At 33.7% G+C, this 25,046-nt stretch overlaps 1 protein-coding gene across 1 annotated transcript in view; it reads left to right on the forward strand.

Moving 5' to 3' along the window:
* The first annotated feature begins 617 nt into the window (after nucleotides 1-617).
* The window catches only part of toy (paired box 6 protein twin of eyeless), a 52,288-nt gene continuing 27,859 nt past the window's right edge, over nucleotides 618-25,046 (forward strand). The window contains exons 1-4 of the mRNA XM_090396043.1: nucleotides 618-742; nucleotides 13,611-13,957; nucleotides 17,793-18,099; nucleotides 24,790-24,933. Of these exons, the coding sequence (XP_090252169.1) occupies nucleotides 730-742; nucleotides 13,611-13,957; nucleotides 17,793-18,099; nucleotides 24,790-24,933 (811 nt within the window). The 5' untranslated portion in view covers nucleotides 618-729. The remainder of the gene's footprint in view (nucleotides 743-13,610; nucleotides 13,958-17,792; nucleotides 18,100-24,789; nucleotides 24,934-25,046) is intronic.

Raw genomic sequence — 25,046 nt, forward strand, 5'->3', positions numbered from 1 at the left:
CTTATTATATAATAAATAAATGGTTGAGTCAATATTCAAATCCTGGGAGGGTAATGGATGGCAATGCTGTAGCCAATGAAATTCTGAGGCTCGGCTATTGCTGTTACTCTCCTGCCACGATCAGAGCTTTAATAGCTCAATAATACCTTATCCCTACACTCTCCTCTACAGATAACGGGAAGATGAAAAGCATTCTTGCTTCGCCTGTTTAAGGACTAATAAATAAATAAATGTTGCTTTGTTATGTTTATTTATGTGTCTTTTTTATTTTATTTTATATAAAAATTTCATTTTATTTCTATTTTATATAAATATACATAAATATAAAATAGTAAATAAATTTTATTCCTCACGCTTTATTTTACAGAAATTAGTAAATATCATTTAGATCAAATGAGTGGAAACAGGCAATGCATAATTAAAATCTTTATATCTCTCTTCTCTTTATCATCTCTTGTGCTTTCTCTTTCAAAGTATTATTTAACATTTATTTAACTTTCCATCTTTCTAAAACAATTTAGTGGTCTAATATTTGTAATCAGCGTTTCATTAATTTCTTTTTTTATTTTTTCCCCTCTTTTCAGGTTCACACCTGAACAATATCGTCCTCATCTAGGATTTTCTTCTCCTCGGTACGGTTTGCATCACCTAACCTAACTGGAGTGGCCGGTTGTCAGTCAGTTTGGCTTGGGTGTTGCCACCACGTTAGGCTTAACCGGCCTAGAAGCCATGCCGCATAAAGGTAAGGAGTTTGCCTTTCTTCAAGGCAAAAATATTAACACACAAATCTTTCAGTTAAAAAAAAAAAAAAGGAAGCATTAACTCATAAGCCTATATCGGAAATAATTGAAAAGAATAATAAAAATCTGTAGAACAGACTTTTTTTTTTTTTTTCATGAAAATTCAAAAAAATGTTAAATTAATACTAAAAATACATACTCATGTTCACTAGAGAGATTTTTGTAGGCCTTTTTTTTTTTTTTTTTCAGCCGATTCCTGCGTTACTCGATCTTTGACACTGTCAAGTAGGGGTTTTCCTACCGAAAATTCGGGTTTTTAAGAAAGCAACTCAAGAATATCAACCGTGAAAGTTACACTATTTCAGATAATAATAATAAATACTGTTAGAGTTAAGAACAGTGAGATTGGCTGCAGTTGTCTGCCTATGAAAATTATTGAGCCGGCTATCCGTGACGGTTAAAGGTGGAGATTGGTTGCTAATCATTCTTCAAAAAGTTAGTAAAAAAAAGGGGGGGGCCTTTAAGCTAAAGGCCCGTTTATCTTTTTTGGGAAATAAAAAAAAAAAGCGCTAATGGATCACACAGACGTGTACATACATAGTGTAAAGACTCGAAATAAGGAATTTAAAATTATCTTGAATAATTATAAATTTCATTATTGGGAATTGCCTATTAAGTATATTACAACTCCCAGAAACAGATCCAATACAAATTTTATTTAATTTTTCTTTGAATGGAGGTTCACAACTTCACTCTTTATTTCACTATTCCATATTATCTTACCTGTTTCCATTTCAACTGCGTTTAACTTGTAATTAGAGAAAACATAAATTTTATTTTCATATCTATATATTGTAGTATAATGTACTACATTATACTACAATAAAATATATTTCAATATCTTGTAAACATCAGTTTATATTAAACTGATATAATATAGTATACCATAGTAAGTAAATTAAAATTATTAAACTAATATAAATTAAATTAATATAAAGTATAAATTAAACTATATAATTCATTGCAGTAATTAAACAAGTCTAAAATATTTCTTTTCATATATTATAATTATTATCTTTAAAATTTTCATATTCTTATGATATTTAGGATCATATGAAACAAATACTCGATTTTTTTAAAAATTAAGTTAGATGTATAATTATCAAAGATTTATAAAAATTTTATTATATTATTATAGTATGATACTGTATATGTCATCTATAATATTAATATAACAGTAATAATAATAGTAATAACAACTCATATAAATATTTTAAACATCCCGTTGTAACAGTTTGTAAGCAATTGGAATAAAGTTACTTGAAATCTTTTTTTTTCATTTTATATATATATATATATATATATATATTAGGATTTATTCCCATATATATATATATATATATAGACGTGCTATCATTTAAAAAAACATAGTACAGTTTCTCATCTACTATAACATGTTTTTTTTTTTTTTTTTCAAATTAAAGCACGCCTACTTAAGGCATTGTGACATTATGATAGCTTACAAAGAAGAGTAACATCGAGCCTGATTTAAAGATGAAAATAACTAAAATAATCTCTGATGTAAGAAAGCTATGCTTCGATAAATATATTCTCCTACTCCAATAAAAATTGATTGATTTTTGACGTTTTTTAATTAAATTTTATTTGTCTATATGACTTACATTTAACAATTAACAAGCAGGAAAATAATCGAGACATCATTCATTATCACTATAATTGTCTTGCAAACGTAATTTTGATATTAAAATAGTTCGATCGAAACCAAAATTGAAAGAACGCATACATTTTAACGGAATTTATAGTAAATTTTGTTAAATATATTGAGCTAGTGTAGAATATTTTTTTAGTTCTAATGATTTCGTCAATAAAAATGATCCAGTTAAACCCGAAACTTAATCACATGGACATATTCTGGTGCAGATCTAAAATTTCATTTAATTTTGACAAGCCACAGCGAAATATAATTTTAATACATTCTCCCCGCCCCTTTTTTGTACACATGTAGTTATTATATTATAGTTTATTCAATATATTATAGAAAATTAGATTTTATTTATGATTTATATAAAAGTTTTCTAATCCTGCGGGTTACAGAAAACATGATTCTAAATCTATTTTTTGTAAAAATTCAAGATTGCATTATCCAAGCTAGAACTCGAGAACTGAACGCGCAAAAAGAATTTTGTGAAAAGTAATTATTATTATTAATCACAAAACTCAAAAAGCTCGTTTTTGAATTGATTTATAGTACTGTATAGCGTTGCTGACTGGATGGGTGAAGCAAAAATGCTTTTCTTGTTCCCCTTTATCTGTATAAGTGATTCAGTGGATGAGGCATTACTGAGATTTCTTCTCGCCCTCTTGGGGCATGAAGTTAGCTATGTTCGGTTTGTGATAGAATTGATTTTGGTCTTTTATATTTGCAGTGTATTGCTTCACTGTAGTTGTTAGCTTGCTTGATCAGTGGATTTGAGTGCAGGTTTACCTTGGAAAAGAATTTTTCAGCTAAATCACGGAGATGAGAAGAGATGTTTACTTCTCGATGGATCTGGGAGTTTCTTATGTACCATGGAGCGTCCAGGATCATTCTTATTCTGGATTCTTTGTAATTTCTGAGGTATGACTCCATGCTAGAGAAGCGTAGGTGATATTACAGTTTTTTACAGAGTTAGCTTGTTTCGTAGATCTAATTTGCTTTTGTGGTTGATCAGGGGGTAGATTTGTGCAATTACTCTCGATGTCTTCACTCCTGTTAGTTTAATGTGATTGCTAAATAGGAGTTTGTTATCTAGTTTCACTCTGAGATATTTAACTTCTGTCTCCCATGGGATCTTGACTCCGTGGAGCTGATGTCGTCCTTGCTGGTGACTTTTCTTCTAAAGAATAGTACAGCCGAGCTTTTTAGGAGGTTTACCTCGATCATCCAATCTGTTAGCCAAGTTTTTTAGTGCGTTGACACTGCCTTGCAGCCTTCTAATTGCCAGTTGAGGGCTAAGAGATCTTGTTAGTATCGCAGTGTCATCCGCATATAGTGCTGTGATGATCGCACTCGGGTTTGGGGGGAGGGGATATCAGCTGCGTAGATCGAGAACAGGAGAGGTGCTAAGAGTGAGCGCTGTAGCATGAATCTTGAGTCTGGTTGACACTGTTCCGTTTAGTTTGATTTGCATGTGTCTGTCGCTCAGGTATGCTTTAAAATTAGTTTAACTAATTTTAAAGTTACATTTTAAATTAGTTTAACTAATTTTATTGGAAATTTAAAATTTATAAGTTTGTAGAGAATACCCTGATGCTATACCTTATCAAAGGCCTTCGCTATATCGATGAAGACCGCACTGTGTGGAGGTTCCAGTTAAAGCCTCCTGCGATATATTCTATTCTATTCTATTCTACTAATCGGTCTATTTGTTGTACTGTGGAGTGTTCTTTACGGAATCCGAAAACAAGATACAGCAAGTCTAATGCCCAAAGTGCGACTGAGATAGGTTGATCATATATTTGCCATCTGGTCCCACAATTAGTAAACATCGAAGACATTTATAAGTCACGTAAACAAACAACACAAATGTGTCCAATTTATAGTCAAGATTAAAAACCGTAACTCTCTTCTTTTTCCAAACACTATCGTCGCACGTCTTCCCCTTTATGTATAGGTTTCTACCGCAAACATATTCACAAAGATTCATATTCCTATATATTCCTATACCATAACACAAAACTAGAGTAATCAGCTACCTCAAACAATCAGCAAGATCTTTATCAAAAAAGACTGCAAAACAGCAGCAAACATTAAACAATATTATAAAAAACTTACACAAAATTTTAAATGGTTTATTACCTTATTTAAAAAAAAATCTTAACTTTTTGAATTTTAATATTTTTTTAAAATTATTCAATGACTCATTATAGTTTATTCAATATATTATAAAAATTAAATTTTATTTATTGCTCTTACTTTTTATATAAAAGTTTTCTAATCCTGCAGTTTACTCAAACATTTAATTTGACCACCAAAACCATTTTTTTTTTAAAATAAACATTTATTCGAAAGAAAAAAAAATATTTGTTTCGAAACTTTACATATTGTTTATATAAAGATTAACTCTCATTTACTTCATTCATTTACTTTCCATTATATTTTTTTTAAAAAAAGAAAAATTAATTTTTTTCCGGTTCAAAACTTATGAGTTAGAAAGATCAATAGTACAAGTCAAGTCAAAATAAATATAATAATAAAAACTTTAGCCAATCCCCGTTGGTGTACTCGTGGAAAGTCACATAATATAAGATAAAAATCTGTCTCCCCTGGTTTTGAATAACCCCCACTACTAGATAACATAAAATGAAGGTACTTGGCACTTAAAGCATTGTTGACACACACACACACACACACAAGCTTCATAATTAATAATAAAAATTCGATATATATATATATATATATATATAGAAGCGTTGGCTAGTTTTCGTATTATGTGGGATAAATGGAAAAAAAAAAAAAAAAAAAGATTCCAACAGCGAAAACTTTGCTACCTATGTATGAATACCTTACTTTTAGTGAAAAGCTCTTTTAAAGATTTCTCTCCTACTATGATTAGAAACGTCTGGATTCGGTATTAATTGAACCCAAATCTTTCCAATCACAGTACGTCGTTACAACCGACTGCGCCGATTTCATCGGCATGAGCATGATTAATCTGAAGTTAGTCTGCCACTTCGTTGAGTGTCATCTTGTTGTTGTTAGTAGCGCGGACTTTTAATATTCCCATCAGTGAACGATGTGGATGCCTTGGTCATTCTTCGTCAATAATATCTGTTTGACAGTTTACGAACATGCAAATTCACTTGTCTACACTTCACTGCTGCCAAAGACTACCACTATACTGTGCTTTTGGCTTTCGGTATGATTTAGCATGATTATAATTATATGATTAGAATAATGGCTAAGCAACCACGTTTATGAAGCGAATATACTATACTATGGTCGGTTTGTCTGTTTTGTTGATGAAAAAACCTGAGTTTCCGAGAGAAATAACACTGCCACGTATGAGACCTACAAAGAAAAGACAATATCTCTTCGACCTCTGAACTTCACCGTAGGGATACTTGTAAGTCATTGATGAATTTCTACATCCAACTGAATGAATGCGCTCACTAAATGCACGACATTTAATTAGTGTGTCGCGGCCATGTTTTCTAGTGTGAATCAGCATGACAACGTCCAAGTCAAATACATTTAAATAATAAGGATTTTTATTGTGCAATTTCCTATACATTTAACAGCAGGACCAAATGAAAAAAAAAATGAAGAAAATATTGTGAATATTTTTAACTTATTATTATAGTTAAAAAGTACAATTAATGTGTAAAATAATTTATATTCTGATTAGATTTCGAATATATCTCCTCAAGGTATATTGATAAGTTTACAATTACATTATGAGAAATTAACTATGCGCATGCGCTGGAATTTGCCTGCGTATTCAGAAATGTCAAATCGTGAAGGTCAGATCTTTGATATTAGTTATTTCTACACTATTGGCAAATATTTGAATAGTAATATTACCATGAAAAGGGATATAAAGTGTGGAGCTTAAATAACAAAACGAAAAATAATTGATCGATTTTGCGAGTGATTGATTATGAACAATCGTTGGCTACTAGGGATATAAATATATAAAGCAGAGCTGCAACTATGATGGATTATAGAGATGACTGATTGAGTGACTGGTTGATTTTCTGCCCACACAGAGTCAAAGTCGATGATAAATGAGACTATTGGAAACAAGCCATCGTCTCAAGAGTGGCAGAATGTGGGGGGAATGGGTTTTCAAGATTTCCACAGGCGATTATTTGCATTTCACCATCTATAGACAGCGGTATTTAGTAACATCTGATAGATCACTCAAGAACTTCGATTTACCAAACTTCTCAGCACGCAATTGTAGCTTGTAGAAGGGCGTCGCACAGCCTTGAAATAGATAGTGGAAGATTAGTTACAGTTAGAAAAAGGGAAAAAAATGTGTCAAAAGGAGAGAGTTATTTTTATTTATTTAGCAGTTGGCAAAAGGTTTTCCAGGTACTATGAACACCTAAATTAAAAGTAATGTAGTTACAAGGAATTAAATTTAGAGGGTAATGGATGGTAATGCTGTAGCCAATGAAGTTCTAACTGAGGCTCGGCTATTGCTGTTACCCTCTTGCCATGATCAGAGCTTTAATAGCTCAATAACACCTTATCCCTACTTTTACTATAACTCTATATTAACTTTAATTTTACTTAATTATTAAATAAAAATTAAAATAATTTGCATAAAATTAAAATTAATCTGACAACTAAAATTCACAGTAATTCCTTTCCTAGTTAATTCTAATATATTAAACTCATAAATGAAAAGAAGTTGATATGGGGAGTGATCGACCGTGCGATGCGGTGATTAATACCTTTGGAGGGTAATAGATGGTAATGCTGTACCAATGAAGTTTAACTGAGGTTCGGTTTTTGCTGTTACCCCCCCCCCCCAGGGGCGCTGAGATTTGAGATTTATGAGTACGCTCTCTTAAGAATTTTGCCTTAAGGGAGCAATTTGAGTCTCCGGGGAAAGTGTTCTCCGGAGACTCAAAATGAGGGGCTTTGTCAGTGAATGATTTCCTTCGGAATTTGAGCGATTCTGCTCGGTGGTGTCGTGTGGGTGGAAGGCCATCACTGAGTGGAGCCAACGCTGGGATGGACGGTTTTTCGTCCACGATTGAGTGGCCTAGGGATCGTCCGTATTTTTAGAGACGGCTTTACCTTTAAATATGGTAATGCTGTAGCCAACGAAATTCTAACTGAGGCTCTGCTATTGCTGTTACCCTCTTGCCATGATCAGAGCTTTAATAGCTCAACAACACCTTATCCCTACACTGTCCTCTACAGATAACGGGGAAGATAAAAAGTATTCTTGCTTTTCCCCTTTAAGCCAGTCCTTATAAGGAAGTTGATATATATATATATATAGGTGACCGCGTGCTACCAACGGTAGCACGCGGTCACCTATTCAAATATGACTGTTACTATTCTGCTTTTTATTAAGCTGTAAAGTTCATTTTTTATCGTGTTATTTTATATCTTATGTTTTTATTTCTCACCTGAAGAAGTCGGAGCACCGATGAAACTAGTTGTGATGTATTAAAGGTTTTTGTTTTTATTTTCTCGGGTTCTAGTCAGTTAAATTTATTTTCATAAATATATATATATATATATATATATATATATATATATATATATATATATATATATATTATATATATATATATATATATATATATATATATATATATATATATATATATATATATATATATATATATATATATATATATATATATATATATATATATATATATATATATATATATACTACTACTACTCATATATATATGACTACTACTACTATTATATATATATTATAGAATTATAGAATATCAACTTCCTTATATATATATATTTTTTTTTTTTTCTTTTGGGTAATTCTGAAATAAAATGTTATACATTTATGCGCATGCGCTGGAATTTGCCTGCGTATTCAGAAATGTCATCCAACTTTTTATCCAACTTTTACTCTTTTGCACAACATCGTTTATTTACGTCCTACCAAATGAAGTTTAAGTTACATTAATTTAGTATAATGTTATATATATATATATATCATATATAATATATGATATATATATATAATATATAATATATGATATATATATATATAATATATAATATATATATATAAGCAGTACAAAGAGCGCACGGAAACATCTAAGACTCTTCAAAGGACAAGACAACAACAACAATATATATATATATATATATATATATATATATATATATATATATATTATATAAAATTATATATAATTATATATAATTATAGCGATGTTTTAGATAGTTACTAAGTTATTTATTTCAAGGTAGTTGTGTGATGGAGGCAATTATTATTTTCCATAGGTAATTACAGATTATTATTGTTCATTATATTACATTATAATGTAATATAATATACAGTATATAAACCACTAGATTCTTCCTGATGGTAAATTAAACAAGGATTACAAATTAAAACAAATCTCAGATAATCCTTCTAGAATTTACTACCATGAAGAAGACGCTACCAGTCCTTTGTTCGTTATAGTTGTAAAAGTGATGAAACGTTGAAATATCGGACTGAAAGTGTCTGATTCTATCAAAAATTTGTTCCGTGACCTGAAGTGAAATGTTGACCTTATCGTATTATCTCCCTACTTCTCACAATCATTTGGAAAGAAATAAAAAATGTCCTACATTTCCTACAGCTTCTTTGCAACAAATTTAACGAAAGTCACTGCTGGTATGCTTTCTCACCAGTGTGATAAAAAGTACGGTATGAATCTCAACTAAATGAGTTTGGCTTTAATTAAAAATTTCAGACTTCGATTTGTAATATGTATGTATGATACATGTTGTTTCGATAATGTTGTAGCGTATCATGTCAACTTTTATAAAGAGCACAAATCAAAGTAATTCTAAAAAAAAAAAAAAAAGCTGAAGTAATTCACATTCTTAAATGCTGATTACAATATGAACCCCCTCTTAAAGTTGTACAATCTCACATAAAGATCTCAAAATTACTAGAAAAAAGGTTTATTGTATGCTAATTATCTAACGTCTTCTGAAACTTAACTAAAAGGACACGAATTATCAGCTGCGATTGTATAATACTGTAGTTATTAATAGAAGAGAGTCTATGAAACTAGCCTTTGTACTGGTTGACGTAACTCGAGCAATTCGAAAACGTGTCACAGCCAACAATCAAAATGCTTTATCATTATTTCACTAATTTCAGTTGTTTTAATTATTTTTGATTTCAGTTTATAGCTATGGTATTCACAGCGTCGAAATAAAAATCTCCCCTAAAAAAAAAAAAAATTAATAAATAAATAAATAAAAAGAAAGCGAGGCAAACAAATTAATTGATCCAAATGGTCTCAACACTTTACCTGTTTACGCTGTTTTACTAAGTTATACTTGTTTATTTTTCTTTATGTTTATTTATGTTTAATCGTATTCAGAAAGAGGTACATACAGGAAATTCTCTTGAATCTCCGTAGCTCTGTCGGAATAGACGAAGCTCTTTTCAAAGAAAAAGTCTTCATCAGGACTTTTCAAATGAAGGTAAGTTGTCCTGTTCTTATACCGAGGTGGCAGAGTTTTTTCCCTCCTAGAAAATTGGGTTTATCCATTCCTCAAAACAGGCAAACTGGCTTTAAAACACAAACGCAATTTACCATAGTAGACAATGCAGATATATAAACTAATAATATCTCTGCAATTCCAGGCTCTACTTTCAAATTTCCTTCTTGGTGGTTCTTCCTCTATAATGGCAATTGAAATGAAGGCGGAGAATGTTTTCCATTTCCAAATAAAATCTTCTTTTTGATTCGTTCGGTTGCAAATTAAAACCGGAGTTTCATTTAGCCAGGCGCAACCAGCTTAACTAAACACCTGTAAGATTTCTCTGATAGTGCAATTCTATGCATTCCCTAAGCTCAGTCACATTATTGGAACTATCCTTGTGCAAATTTGATTTTTCTTTTTTCTTTTCTTTTTTTTTTTTTTTTTGTTATCTTGTTATCCAACTTTTACTCTTTTGCGCAACATCGTTTGTTTACGTCCTACCAAATGAACTTCGAGTACACCATTAAATCTTTACTTTTTCTAAACGTAATGAAGCACTTCTTTCTTTGAGTGCTCTTTGTCTTTATACTTTTTTTTTTGTGTCTTTCCACATCAACGAAGCTCCCATCTGTTTCATTTGCATAATTAAGTAATTCACAAAACACCCCTGCTCTACACAAAGCCAAGACTTCAAAGAGACATTTTGTCACTTTTCCAAAACTATCTTTTTTTTTTTTTTTTAAATCCTCTTCCTCGTCTCTATTGGTTACAATATCGGTAGTTGAGGCGTAAATGTTTTTAATTAATTAGACTACAGCAAAGACAATAGTCGTAGACAATAGTGTATGCAAGAGAAGCTATTCTTCAAGTCAAAACTATAAAGATCTTTTTAAAAAGTGGACAATGTCGACAGGGATATTATAACAATAGACCATACGAAGAAACTTCAAGAATCAAAATAACCTCAGATATTTGACTAAAAAAAACTATTTTTTCCCACTAAATATGAAGTTTACAAATATTTTTATAGAGAGGACAATTTTTTTTTTCGCAAATCCAATAGCGGGAGAGTTGAAAGGCTTTTGTTTTCTTTCTTGCATGGATATAATAAAAGCAACAGTAACACATTACACAATATAGTCAATGCTTTTGCTCAAAGTGAATTAAAAAAATGCATTTTTATTAACGTGTCAGTATTATTCTTTAGATTCTTTATAAATTGCCAGCTGGAATAAAAATGTGACGGGAAATGAGTTAAAATATATAGAAAACTAACTTAATAGAACGTAGTTTCATTCAACATATAACAATCGCATTATAATTATCAAATATGAAAAGAATAATCATAGATATTTTTTCTTCGTTAGAAACAGAAATTGAAATATTATTATTCTCCGAATATGTATGTTATGTACACATACCGACCACTGAATAGAAAATGTTATTTAATAATACCGCATTGGACCTCTTTTAGCCCTAATTACAGCACATATGCGGTTTGGCATAGATTGAACAAGATGCTAGATTGCATCTCCGTCTGCAACATACCAGGCATTCACCAGACAGTCCCTTAACTAGCTAAGATTTGACGGAAGAAAAATCTGCTCCTGGACCTGCTTTTCTAACATGTGCGATACATTCTCAATGGGGTTCGGGCTTTGTGGTAGCCAGGGAAGATCGCAGAAGTCACTGCTGAACAATTCCTACACGATGGATGGACAGTAATATTGTCGTCCATGAAACAACCCTCACCTGCTGGGTAAAAAGTCAACATTGCAGGATGGACTGATCGGCAGCAGTGTTCAGATATTCCTTGAAAGAGAACCGACCTTCTTGTAATATCAGGGTATCTGTTCCGTATCAACAGAACATGCCGCTCACTATGACACCACTTCCAGAACCTTGAGTTGTGTTTACAAGACAAGCTGCGCTGTTTGCTTCGTGAGGATCCCACAAAAAAGGCTCTGCCTACCGTAGGTGAAAAACAAAGTGTACCGTGACTCGTCGGATCACATGCCTTTTTTGCACTGTCCAGTCAATGTGTTCCTGATACCACTGTAGATGAACTTTTCGGTTCCTCTCAATTACTGACCAGCACGGTTGTTAAATAGTAGCCTAGAACACGGTGACGCACGTGACCAAGTATTTTGCATATACCCTGCGGAAGTTTTTAGATACATTTTCATAAATCTTTCTAATTCAGTGGTCGATATGTATATATATCCCGAATTGTCATGAAATAAAAATAAAAAAAAAAACATTACTTCTGTATAAGACAAACTTACTTGCCTTATAAAGATACTTCTTGTCAACAAGAATTGAATTGAATTCTTTTCAAATCGAAGGACCTGTCGTTCTAACTGCGCTACGGAGACACTGTAATGATATTTTATACAACTTGTGTTCTGTAATCTTTTGTTTCAAAGCTCACATACAGAGAATCCTTTTAATGCTTGCCTTACGTTTTTATACATGAACTTGGGAGATATATTATTATATACTATTATAATTTAATAAGATTTTTCAAAAATAAAACGAAACATTAAACATTCTTATTAGTAGTAAACACGTGAAATAAAATATAAGGAGTTTTTAAGATTTACTCATTTATATTGAAACGACTATTTTATAACAATAATAATATATAAAAATATATTTTATATATTATTATTGTTATATAAATTCTGTATAGTCTTTTAAAATATTTATGGTTGTTTAAGTGTATTTCAGTGGTTTCAGATGTTAAACTTAATCACCCAGCAGCTTGCTTTCTGTGTGTGTGTGTGTGTGATTAAAATGAAAAAAAAAAAAGTTTTACATCAGTTTATTCGTTAAAAGGAGAGGTAGATATCAGCATGGCCATAAACTAAAACACACAAGGAAGTGGTAATCTTAGATACCCACACAGAAGCAGCCTATGAAATAAAATATTACGCAGAGTATCAAATTTCATAGCATGTTCTACTTTTTTTATTATTATTTAAATATATAGTTTTATTCTTACTTCTGAAAATATGAACTTGACTTTTTAAGGTTTCAAAGAGATATCTTTAATGATACATAAAGTTCTTAAAAGAACTGGGCGATGGACTGAGTCCTTGACTCTTTATCCCGTCATCTGAATGAAGAAAATCTGTGTGGATGGGGTGTTATTGAGCTAAAAAGCTCTAGTCATGGCTAGGTAACGGCAAAAGCCGAGCCTCAGTTAAAACTTCATTGGCTACAGCATTGCCATTCGTTACCCTGGAAGTCCTAAAAAGGACTTATATTGTTTCCACCTCATTCTCCAATGATACATAAAACTCTCTTTGTCTATTATTTATAAAATAATTCTAAAATAATATATTTGGTGTTTAATCATTATGTACAGAATTCTAGTGATTATTACAGTTTTTAATGATAATTTTTTTTACAAAACTAAATTTTTCTTATAATTTTATCTTTTTTTATAAAATGTAAAAAAAAATATTCTGATTCGAATTCGTGCTGCCGATGCTCACCGGAAAGCTCCGATGAATTTCAGAAATAATATTCTTTCATCTGGAGACTAATTTTCCAATTTTCTTTTAAATATTTTTTTATTCTTTCCTTTTTCACAAACTTTCTTGTATTTGTATTCTAGTAATTAAGACTTCCTTCTCTTGCTTTTTTTTTCGTTGCAGGTCACAGCGGCATCAACCAACTGGGTGGTGTATATGTCAACGGGCGTCCGTTGCCCGACTCTACTCGGCAGAAGATTGTCGAACTGGCCCACAGTGGCGCACGTCCTTGTGATATCTCCCGCATCCTGCAGGTTTCGAACGGCTGCGTGTCCAAGATTCTGGGCCGCTACTACGAGACGGGGTCTATCAAGCCCCGTGCCATAGGCGGCAGCAAACCGCGAGTGGCCACCCCGCCCGTGGTGGCCAAAATCGCGGAATACAAGCGGGAATGCCCGTCAATATTTGCCTGGGAGATTAGGGACCGGTTATTGTCCGAAGGAGTATGTACAAACGACAATATTCCAAGTGTAAGTGTGTACATATGGACAGATAAGATAATTTGTTACAATGTAATTGTTTGAATTGATTTTTAGAAAGGCTATTTTAGTCTTCTGCGCATGTGCATCGCTTGGTTGCTTGTATCGTGATATACGATGAATGATTTCTTCAAGTTCGAACTAGAAGAAAGGCACTTTAAAAATAAATAATTTAAAAAATTAGTTAAGTAAAAGTTATAAATAGAAAAGAAATTATGAAAATCATAAATAATTTCGAAAATTTGCATTATTATTTTAAGATCTCTTTTTTAGAATAATACACTTAATATATTTTTGTATAGTATTTATATATAAACCTCGGTTTAAATAAAATCAAGGTTAGATGTTATAGTTGATCTGATCTGAAGTTCGTGAGAGTATTCTTTCACAATCCTCTTCCTAAGAACGTTAAATGATTATTTTTGGTGCAGTAGCAATGCTACATTACCAGGAAATTATTAGAGATTAAAGAACAAAGTGGTTTACTGTTGCTTTCTTTTTCAAATAGAACCTTTTTGTGTGTGTGTAAATAGGCGTTCAATTGCCCTCCCTTTAAATGAAAATCCCTGATAAAAGGTTCTTCGCTAGTCGTTGACGGGATTCAATCCCAGGTCTTTCCAACTAAAGGACTCCTATAGTATATAGTATTTAGGTTTATTGGAAAATTCGCTTTTCAGAGTCTTCAACAAACGTTCGCAATTACGGAGAGAAATCGCGTGGGCACGGATAAATGAATCCAGGTAGTAGATGAAAAGTACTACTGTATTTATTTGAAGAACATCACACTGAATAGAAGTTTACTTCTGGAATTATATCCTTTAGAGGTATATATGTCAGCAAAATTAATACTCATAAATAATTCTATGGCGGAATTAACATAAAAATTCTCTTCAGTTCATAGATATATCTGCTGACATATTTGTGATATCGCTATATGTATGTGAATTTGTTTGTTTTGTATTTGCTAAACTTATTTTTCAGTGCTCATAAAATCAAAAGTATTTTAAATTTAGTACTTACAGACTAAATGCCAAACCCGCTTATGTTAATATACATTTGGTGTACGCTGTGGAGGAGTTCAAGGAGATCAGATCTCCGCCTTTTTTACAATAGCGCAGTAGTAGATAATAATACAAAAAAAAAAGTTAATTTAATTAAAGTTATCCTCTCCCCTGTGAGGTACGAACACTCAATTTATTATTTCAGTCATGAGAGTAAGTTTAACTGCTCTTAGCACTTTTACTATAATCTAATATGAAGCATCACTAGTTGATACAAAGTCATTTATTTCTGCAACCAAAATCAAAAGTCAGTCTTAAAAAGCCAACTATTACTATAATCACATTTTTTTTTTTTTTTTTTTATCAGGAATACTTCGGATCGTTTCTGCAAAATTCGCATATTGTTGTCGGGACATTATAAATTGATTTGCAAACAGCGCTGATTGTTCGCAAGCAAAACTGAAATGCTCTCTCTTAGGCTGTCACTTCATCAACATCACATATTATCATAGAAACAACATCTTACAAAAATTACATTTTATGCTTCAGCTAGTTCTTCGTTTACATTGTTCATAGGGCGTGCAAGACGCATAACCCGAGATCACCTTGACTCACGTGCGTTTTGAATCATTTTTAACCATTCTAATTTTATCCCCCGTGTGTGTGTGTGTGTGTGTGTGTGTGTGTGTGTGTGTGTGTGTGTGTGTGTGTGTGTGTGTGTGTGTGTGTGATGAGAACGTTTCACTGTTCTCAGCATTTCACACTGCTTATCATATTATGATCAGTGATGCATGCGCACGCACTCACCTGGAACATGCTAGCGCCTTTCCGCCGACATGAACAATCTTGTTTGCTACGGAGGAAGGAGAGTTTTTCTTAGCGCTTACACTTGCTTTCCGCTTTTCTTTCTTCAAATGAAGAATGCTGTTGAAAGAAAGCGATAAACGTAGACAACGATCCCAAAACCGAAGAGTCGAGTAATGTAGTAGGAGCTTGGTCGTTAACGGCATTAACGGGCCCCCTTAACTGCAATGCAATCTTCGATCAGTCAAACGCAAACGGACAATATTTCGGCTCTGATGATCAACAATAAAATAAAATAAAAAAAGCAATCTGTTTTGTTATAGATTTTGAATTTACCAAGTCATTCTGAAACACTTCCTACAATTAAATCGTGGGAAAAAGAGTAGATTCGCTTTATCTTATTAAAGTTTATTTTATTTTTTTGAGTTTTTCTATATTTACCTTTAATGTAGAATAATGAGAAATCTCAATTTCACTCAACATAAGAGTATAAGTCATAAGACAGAAATAAAAAATTTTTAAACTTAATATTTAAATAACTCCTCTAAATATTTCTTGTTAAATTAAAGCAGAGGTATACGAAACGTTTTAATTTAATATTTATGAACTCTGTAAGTTGAAGGTTTGTATGATATGTATACGTGTATATGTAATTTTTTTAAAAAAAAATGAAAGTAGAAACATGTTGCAAACGCCAACAAAATGCGTTTTGATATTTTGAATATAGTTAATTATATTTGCGATGCGGCTAATTTTGAGGAAATTAGTTAGCTCTCGACCCCAGCTTATTTCTGATATTTTCATTGAAAGTAATCCGAGAAAACGAAACAAATTTCGAATTAATCGGGCATGTACTGGATTAACAAATACAGACATGTATCCAGTGGAAGATGCTATCTGGACGATAAAAATAATTCAAATGCTCCTCGAAGAATAAAAAAAAAGAGAGAGAGTGTATATATACAAAAAAGCAACAACTAAACGTGCTTTGTAGCTTATTTTATTTTCGTTACTATGCATGACTAATTTCAGAAAAGATTAGTCATCTTTGGACATAAAGAGCAGTGATGTACTAAGCAAAGACATAAAGAGGAAAAACATAAGAAATTCTAATGAGAAAGAACGATTAATAGAATGATTAACAAAGAAAATAAGAGAGTATATTATTTTCTGCTACTCAATACTGTCATCTGCACAAGCCAGCATCCCGGATGTGTGAAGTGATACTGAAAAAGAGTGCAACCTTCAGCTGTGTTTTCTTTAGCTTTACCAGTCCTGAACAGCTTTCCCTGTCTCTCAGAGAGCACTGCGGGAGATACGTTAGTAAACTGTAAGGGGCTGTCATGTGGACGACACCTCCCACGGTGGGTCTGAAGATCTCTGAAAGCATGTAAAGTTCCGGCCTTGCTTGTCAACGTACAAACGTTATTATAGCAATAAGCTGCTGTCAATCAAAATCTCCACAGGAGGGCGCTACCGATATCAAACCAGTCTGTAGCTACCTGACATTTTTTTGCGCAGCAGGAAGTGAGATATAATAAGCCAGTAGGACACTTACTTTTTCACAATCCGTCTGTTGGTTTCACCGGCTGACTTATAGAATGAAAGTTGTTAAGCTGCACTTGTTCTTTCAGAGAAAGGGATAACAAAGTGCTTTTTACTGACACTTTTTTTTTCTTCATCCTTTTCCTCCATCTTAACAATGAAAAGAAAATTTCACTTCAAATACCTAAAAAAAAAGTAGATAATACTTGTTGAAATAATATGCTGTAGATGTTTCGATGGGCCAAATGAATACTATTTTATGCTGGAGGGATATTTTTTTTTCTGAAAATATACTCATAAACAACCATGGGATGAGGGGTGTGGGAAACTGAAGTTTCATATTATATGCATATATCATTTTTTAAACAGAAATGAAGCAATAATAATAATAATAATAAAACTGTAAAATTTATTTCATAAAAATAATAAAATAATAAATGAAATATACTGAACTTCATGTTCTTTCTTCTCGACAGGTGTCTTCAATAAATCGAGTTCTACGAAACTTGGCAGCACAGAAAGAACAGCAACAGCAACATCAGCAACAGTTAGCTGTCCCGGGTCCGGAATCGGTTTACGATAAACTACGAATGTTAAATGGTCAACCGTGGCCCTGGTATCCTCACAGCGCATCTCACTTAGCAACCGGAGTTCCTCATGCTACGACGCCTCCAGGCCTTGCAGCCGCCGCAGGTGGAAGTATAGTGGCCACGGGAACAGCCGTACCGACCGCGCTTGGCGCATGCAATGGGCAGCACAGCGACGATGGAAACTCCAAGAAAGGTAGATAAACACTTGAAGTATTTCTATTTCTCTTTCTATTTCTACTTCCTCTTTTTTTTTGTTTTTCTTTTATTTACTGTCTCTTTCTGTGGCACTTATTTCTTTCTTGTAATCGATTTGTCTGAGAAACTACAGAAAGACAACTGCTTGAAAGTTTTTAACTCGCCTAGCGGTAACATAGGTAAACACAGAGAAAGAGAGAGACTTGACTTCAAATTCAACGTTAATCCTAAAATAAATAAAATATCTCGTCACATCAACAGAATACTACATTTTCATATATATAATATATGAGAAACTAGCAAAACATATCTATAAAAATATAAAGGCAAATGCATACATTCTATTTCAATCTAAATTTAAATACGAATAGAAATTAACATCTGTCATAACTTAATGTAAACACAGTTTCATTTTTTAGTAATAGCCAAAAGCCCTGAGTTAAGACTTCGCAGTAGTGCCATCTAGTGTATAGTTGTCTAATTACGAGCATATTTCTTTTATTAATTGTATAAATATGCGATTGTTATTATGAGTAGTATTTTATATATAATTCAGTAACTATGAGCATATTTCTTTTATTAATCGCATAATTACAAACATGCAATTATTATTATTTATTTATGCTAATATTTGTGAAGAATATTGAGGATTATTGATAAATACTGGAGTAACAACATTGAAGTTTTGTTTTGTTGATATAAATAATGTTGTCATACCTGGTCATACCATATCATGTCATACCATAGCCAAGTATACAAGATAATAAATAAAAGAAAAAAATAAATTACTGTATGATATTTTCCCCATTAATTTTACATTCTCTTATATATATATAAACAAATATATTGTAAAATATATCTCTTAACATATCTGTTACAAGCCGACTTTATTTTTTTTCCCCTTTCCCGTATTGATTTCAGAAGAAAAGTCGTGTTTCTGTTCGCGACCCTCCCATTGTCATGCCCGAAGCCTTCTAACGATTGGTATAAATTACATTTACCCCAATATTTAACTTAATTTACCCCCATATTAACGTAATCTTGTTTGCTACCATTGCGCACTATATTTCGTCGCTTCGTGCGTGCATAACTGAGACCTCTGTTGCCTCCGCATCCCACGTACCCACGAGGCAACATACACTAGATGGCGCGTGCAAAGCTTGCGCGTTTATTAGTTGTCTATTTCGCCTATTTCTCAGGCGTTTGTGTGTGTGTGTGTGTGTGTGTGTGTGTGTGTGTGTGTGTGTGTGTGTGTCAGAGAGAGAGAGAGAGAGAGTCCCAGAAACAGAGCGTTGCCAGATCAATTTGGGGGGAAAAGAGGGCGGGATGGAGGTCCTCTCTTGGGCAAAAGGGAGGAAACCACAGATGTATCGTGTTGCTAATGAATTTCGTTAGGTACCAGCCACTATTAAATTTAGCGAAATCATATTGGTAGATGGTAACGAAGTCAGCGTCACTGCTTAGGGGTGTGAATGAGCAGTGGGAAGAAGATGCAGAGAGAAGTTTTCATTTTACCTGCTAGTGTTGCCTCTGGTAATAAAAAAAATGTTTTTTTGTTATTTTTAAAATATTGTTTATATTCAAGATGACCTGGTTTCATATATATCAACTGTTTTACATCGGTATTTATATATAAGAAATTAACTTCATCTAAGAAAAACGTTCGTCGAATTAGAAACAAATAAAAAAAAAACTCACTCGCAAATTTATCAATGCTTTTTTGAGCATCACTACGTCACTTCCTTAGAAAAACACTTCGTATTGATGCTCAATTTATATCAATGCTTTTCTGAGCATTCCCTACGTCACTTCCTCAGAAAAAAACATTTCTATTGACGCTCAATTTATTTATATATTTATTCCATTCTAAAGGTCCTATAAATATATATAGGACTGGGAGATGGATGGATTGAGTCAATGACTCTTTATCCCTTCATTTGAATAAAGAAAATCTGTGTGGAAGTGGTGTTATTGAGCTAAAAGCTCTAGTCGTGGCTGAATACAATCAAGCCTCAGTTAAAACTTCATTGGCTACAGCATTGCTCCATTACCCTGGAAGTTCAAAAAAGGACTAAAAACCAAGTTTTCTCAATGTGTATTGTAAACTTTTATAGGTGTATCATTTTATACAAAAATATTGAAAAAAAAAATTATTTTTAAATTATTTTAAAACAAAACAAAGAATTTTTTAATATGCTTTAAAATATTTTATTAGTTTCTTAATATATTTGAAATATATGTAAAAACGTGACCAAGCTCATAGTTGTCGAAGTTTTTTATGTATCAAGATATCTCAAACGGAAGTGAAAGAAGACGTCATTTCCGCCTATACTTTGTGGTATTGAATAGCGTGAAAATGGTTTTTCAACGAACTTCTCTAATCATGTGTGAACGAATTAAATCTCTTCTTTATATTCTTCGAACAAACCGACCATAAGTGTTCACCATAAAGCGAACAAAGTAGCCTAACACCTTGTCGAGCAAGGTCATTCGAATGAACATTACTTGTAGATTCATTTACAGTTCTATCGATTCTTTCGTTCAACCGGAAACTGGGCAGCGAAGAAAAAAAAAATAAAATAAAAGCATAAAAGCAAGCAAGAACGGGGGAGAGGGAGGAAAGGAAAAAGTCCTCACCGCACCAACACTTCGTTGGATGCACCTGAAAGGAGAAATCCAGGTTTCTCAACTTTCCTTAGCACCCATTGCCGTGTAATTCGCCAACGTCTTTCTAAATCTAAGGCTTTTACCTGTAATTATGTCTTTTCTTTCGTTTCTTTCAATCAGCAGCTGTCGTAGAGGGGATCTATAAAGGCGACGGCAAGTCACAGAGCGTCTGACTCGATTCCCAACCTTGTCCACTATCTCTGCCTGAGTGCACAGCACCATTTCTAACCAGCGGTGCGCAGTTTGTCCTGAGGATTGCCGAAGCTTTTAAGCATACTTTTGTCACTGCGAGGTGATTACACAGTTTTATCCTTTTTGCCGTCTTCCCGCTGCTATTGAAGGGGGGGGGGGAGAACTCTTGTCCTTTCTGATGGGGTGGGAAAGAATGTTTCTCTCGCACTTAGGAAGTTGGACGTATACCCGATCGGATTCCTCTTTTTGGTCCTTTTGTTTGGAGCTGTATTCGTCTCATTATACAGCTGCAGGAAAAACGATGTTCGTACTTGAGATAGAGAAGCGGGAGCAGCAAAAAAAAAAAGAGGAGGGGGGGATTGGTAGAAACGAACGCTAGCGTTTGCTCCAAGCTCTTACTAATCCCGTGCTGGCCTATCAAAGGCAACAGGATGGAAGGCACAGAGAGACTGCGATTGGAGCGGCATCTCAAGAAAGCCGCCCTTATTTTTTTTCTTTTCCCCCCTCTCCCTCTAGTACTTTTGCGTCGGAGCAGCAAAAAGGCCCATTTTCTTCGCTGCACGAACACAAAGACCGCCCCATTCTTTGCTTGACTAGATTCTCTGTCTCTCTTTTGCTTCCTTCAACTGGTTTCATCCTCATACATACGTGCTATCGCCTTCTCTTATCAGTAACTAGTTTTCCGTCAGCTTTTTTTTCCCCGTACGGAGGAAAGGGAAATAGACAAGGTAATACGGATGCAATATGGCGGTTGTGATTATCTCCTGAAGAAGAGTGGCGAAATAGCTATAGGATTTGGACATTCGGGGTCAGTGTAACAAACAAACAAACAAGCATCGGTTTCTTTTGAAGCATTTATTCCCCCGAGTTCTCTTTTGTCACCAGATAGCGCCACTTGTAACACTAATCTTGTTTACTTCTCTTCACACGTTATGTGAATTACATGAGCAGTCGGGTTGGTCAGTTTGTTCCGAAAACATGAATGGACAGACTACGTTGCACAGGAAGTTTCATAGACTAAGCCTGTGAGTTTGGTGTTAAGACATGAGTGCTTACAGACAGTCAAAATATTTACTCCTTAAATTTTCCCACTTGTACTTATTGAGTACAAGTGTTTACCACCACTCGAACAAATAACCTTCTTCATTTCTAATCATTAGTAATTCATAGCGTGAATGTCGGTCATGTTATAGATGAGATCCCCCCCCCAACTTACGACTCGAAGTCCATAGCCGATCCAAAAGAGAGAAGTCCTTATTTACAATTGTATTTTCGGTTGTTTTCTGTGTTTTGAGTGTATTTTAAGACGATTCAGAACACTACAAATCTGAATCATTCTCAATTTTGTTTATTTATTTATTTCAAGTTGCTGTATAGTGGTACAACCAGTTTTTACGCTTCTAATAATGAGGGTATCTGGTTCTCCACGTGAGGCCATAGATGACTGATGTACAAATTTTCATCTGTACAAAATTAAATAGTTCAGACCTGAAACCGATACAGTTCATGCATTCGATGATTTGAATTTGAATACGGTATAACAATTAAAGTTTTATCATATTCATAATTAATCTTTCAAAGATTCGCGTTTTCGTCATCTTCGAGAAAGAGAAATCAATAATAATAATAATAATTCGTAGGATGGAGTTCTTTGGTTTACGAAATAGTTGTAGAGTGAAAAATCAATTCACTGACCATAAAAATGTAGTTTTAAAAAAAGTAAATAAGAATAGTTTTCGAGTCATTATACAGAATTCCGGATAAGGCTTCCTTAACCAACACAAGTTCCAAATATTCCTTCATTAGCACCATACTGAGGGAAGCCAAACAGCGCGTGAAATTCTGATAAAGCACGCAAAACTAAAAGGGTCACATCAATAAAGTAATCGCTTAATGGAAGGTAAAGTGGGGTGTCTTTCGGCAAAGGTATCTTTCTTTCACTAAGGACGCTCCCTCTAACTTAACCCCGATAATGATCGCCCTCTAAAAGACAAAAGTGGCGAACCGTTCCCGCACTCTTTCTTCGGGATTTTCTCTTTTACTCGCCAAGTCTTTCGTTACTCGACGAGGAAGGGTAAGAACTCAAAAGAACCGACAGAATCGCCACCCACTCTCTATTTCCTCTAATGCTTGGCTACCCGCTTAATTATGTATTTAGCATGGGAGGTATTCAACTGTTGAAACTTAATCCTCTTCGTAGGTAACAGGAAAGAAGGGGAAAATATAGCACTACTGGCGCCAAGGGTATTAAGATATCTTTAGAAGTTTATTCTCTCTTTTTCTCTATCTCTTTCTTGCAGTTGTGTTTAGATACGAATTTCTTAATTCCTTTACCACATAATAAAAGAAATATCAAATGAAAGTCTAACGGATGCAGATAAATTTAATACAATAGACTTAAGAAAATTCGGAGTAAATAAAATAAAAAAATGAGAAAAGTAAATAAGTAAATATCGTGAGAAACGAGAAGTGAACGAACGCCAACTTAATGCCAGTTTTTAATTAAAATTAATAATATCTATTTAAAAAATAAAAAAAACTGAAATGATAAACTGAGAAAAAGCTAGAAAAAAAGAAAAAAATTAAATATTCTTAATTAAATAAACACCTATAAGTTTTTTAATTAACTTTCATATATGAAAATTCAGGACCAATAAAAAGTCATTACATGTTATCTGTAATAATAAATGGTCACGATCCTCTTCCACCAAGCTCAGGTGTTCTGGTGGGATTCCCAAACGTGTCCACCCAAGGTTTTGGATATAATCTATCCAGCGAACCCTTGGCCTTCCACGTAGCCTCTCACCCTCTGGCTTTGCAAAGAGGGTCTGCTGAGGGAGCCTCTCTTGTGGCATTTTGACTAGGTGATCTCTCAATATGGAGAAGCAGCGCTTGAGTATTGGGGGTTTCCCGAATTGCAGAGCTTCTGAATCTCTCGAGTCTTGTCAGCCCCGTAACCCCTCGAAGGAACGTCATTTCAGCCGCTTGGATTCGTGTTCGCATTCTTTCGGTCATTACCCAACTCCCATGACCATAGGTGAGGATAGGGACAGCCAGCTTTGCCTTCTGGCTTAACTTCCGCTTCAGTACTACCAAACGGCCAAGCTCCCGCAATATTGAGCTTGCTAAGCCAATTCGAGTATCTAGCTCTACGTCCCATTTTCCATCATTCGTGAATACGGACCCAAGGTATTTAAACTTCTCTACCTGCCTCATTGGGACTCCACTTACATGTAGAGTGCACTGGGATGGTTGTCTTGAGACCACAAATGTTTCAGTTTTGGCCACATCTTCATTCCGCCGTCTGCACAAACAGCTACAAACCTATCCAGGGTCCACTAGAGGTCATCTGTGGAAGAGCTAAGCAGAACTAGGTCATTTGCAAAAAGCAGACGTCCAATGCTACATCTTCCAATTCTGACACACTCACTGCCTCGGCTGTGCCTATCAATCCAGTCCATAAATATTATGAAAAGGAGGGGTGACAGAACACACCCTTGGCGGAGGCCAACGGAGACTGTGAAAGGTTCAGACTTTGTGCTGTTTATCCTGACTATATTATATATTTTTATTAATTGTATTATGTATTATATTATATTATATTGTATTATATTATATTATATTATATTATATTATATTATATGTAACATTTTAACCTAAAATATTATTATATTATATTATATTATGTTATACTCGTATTATATTTTTATTAATTGTATTATGTATATTATGCATATATATACATCAAATATTTTATTTCTGTTTTAACAAAATCTTATCGCTTACGATTTTAGTGACAATAATTGTTTATTTTACTTTCTCTTTACAGGTGCGAATGAAGCAACCTCTGATGGAAATTCCGAAAACAACTCATCTGCCGACGAAGACTCCCAGATGCGCATGCGTCTGAAACGTAAGCTGCAGCGCAATCGCACCTCGTTCACCAATGAACAGATCGAGGCCCTAGAAAAAGGTACCCCCTCAGCTGTGTAGGGTGGTGGCAATTGGAGCTAACTAACATCTTGAAAACTGCTCCCTCTTTTAGTGTCTGTGCTAAGCTGTATGTTTGATCCTCTCTAATCTCTT

The sequence above is a fragment of the Typopeltis vanoorti genome, chromosome 7 (genome assembly GCF_054136105.1).
Source record: "Typopeltis vanoorti isolate ZY-2024b chromosome 7, IOZ_Tvanoo_1.0, whole genome shotgun sequence".
NCBI classification, from domain to species: domain Eukaryota; kingdom Metazoa; phylum Arthropoda; class Arachnida; order Uropygi; family Thelyphonidae; genus Typopeltis; species Typopeltis vanoorti.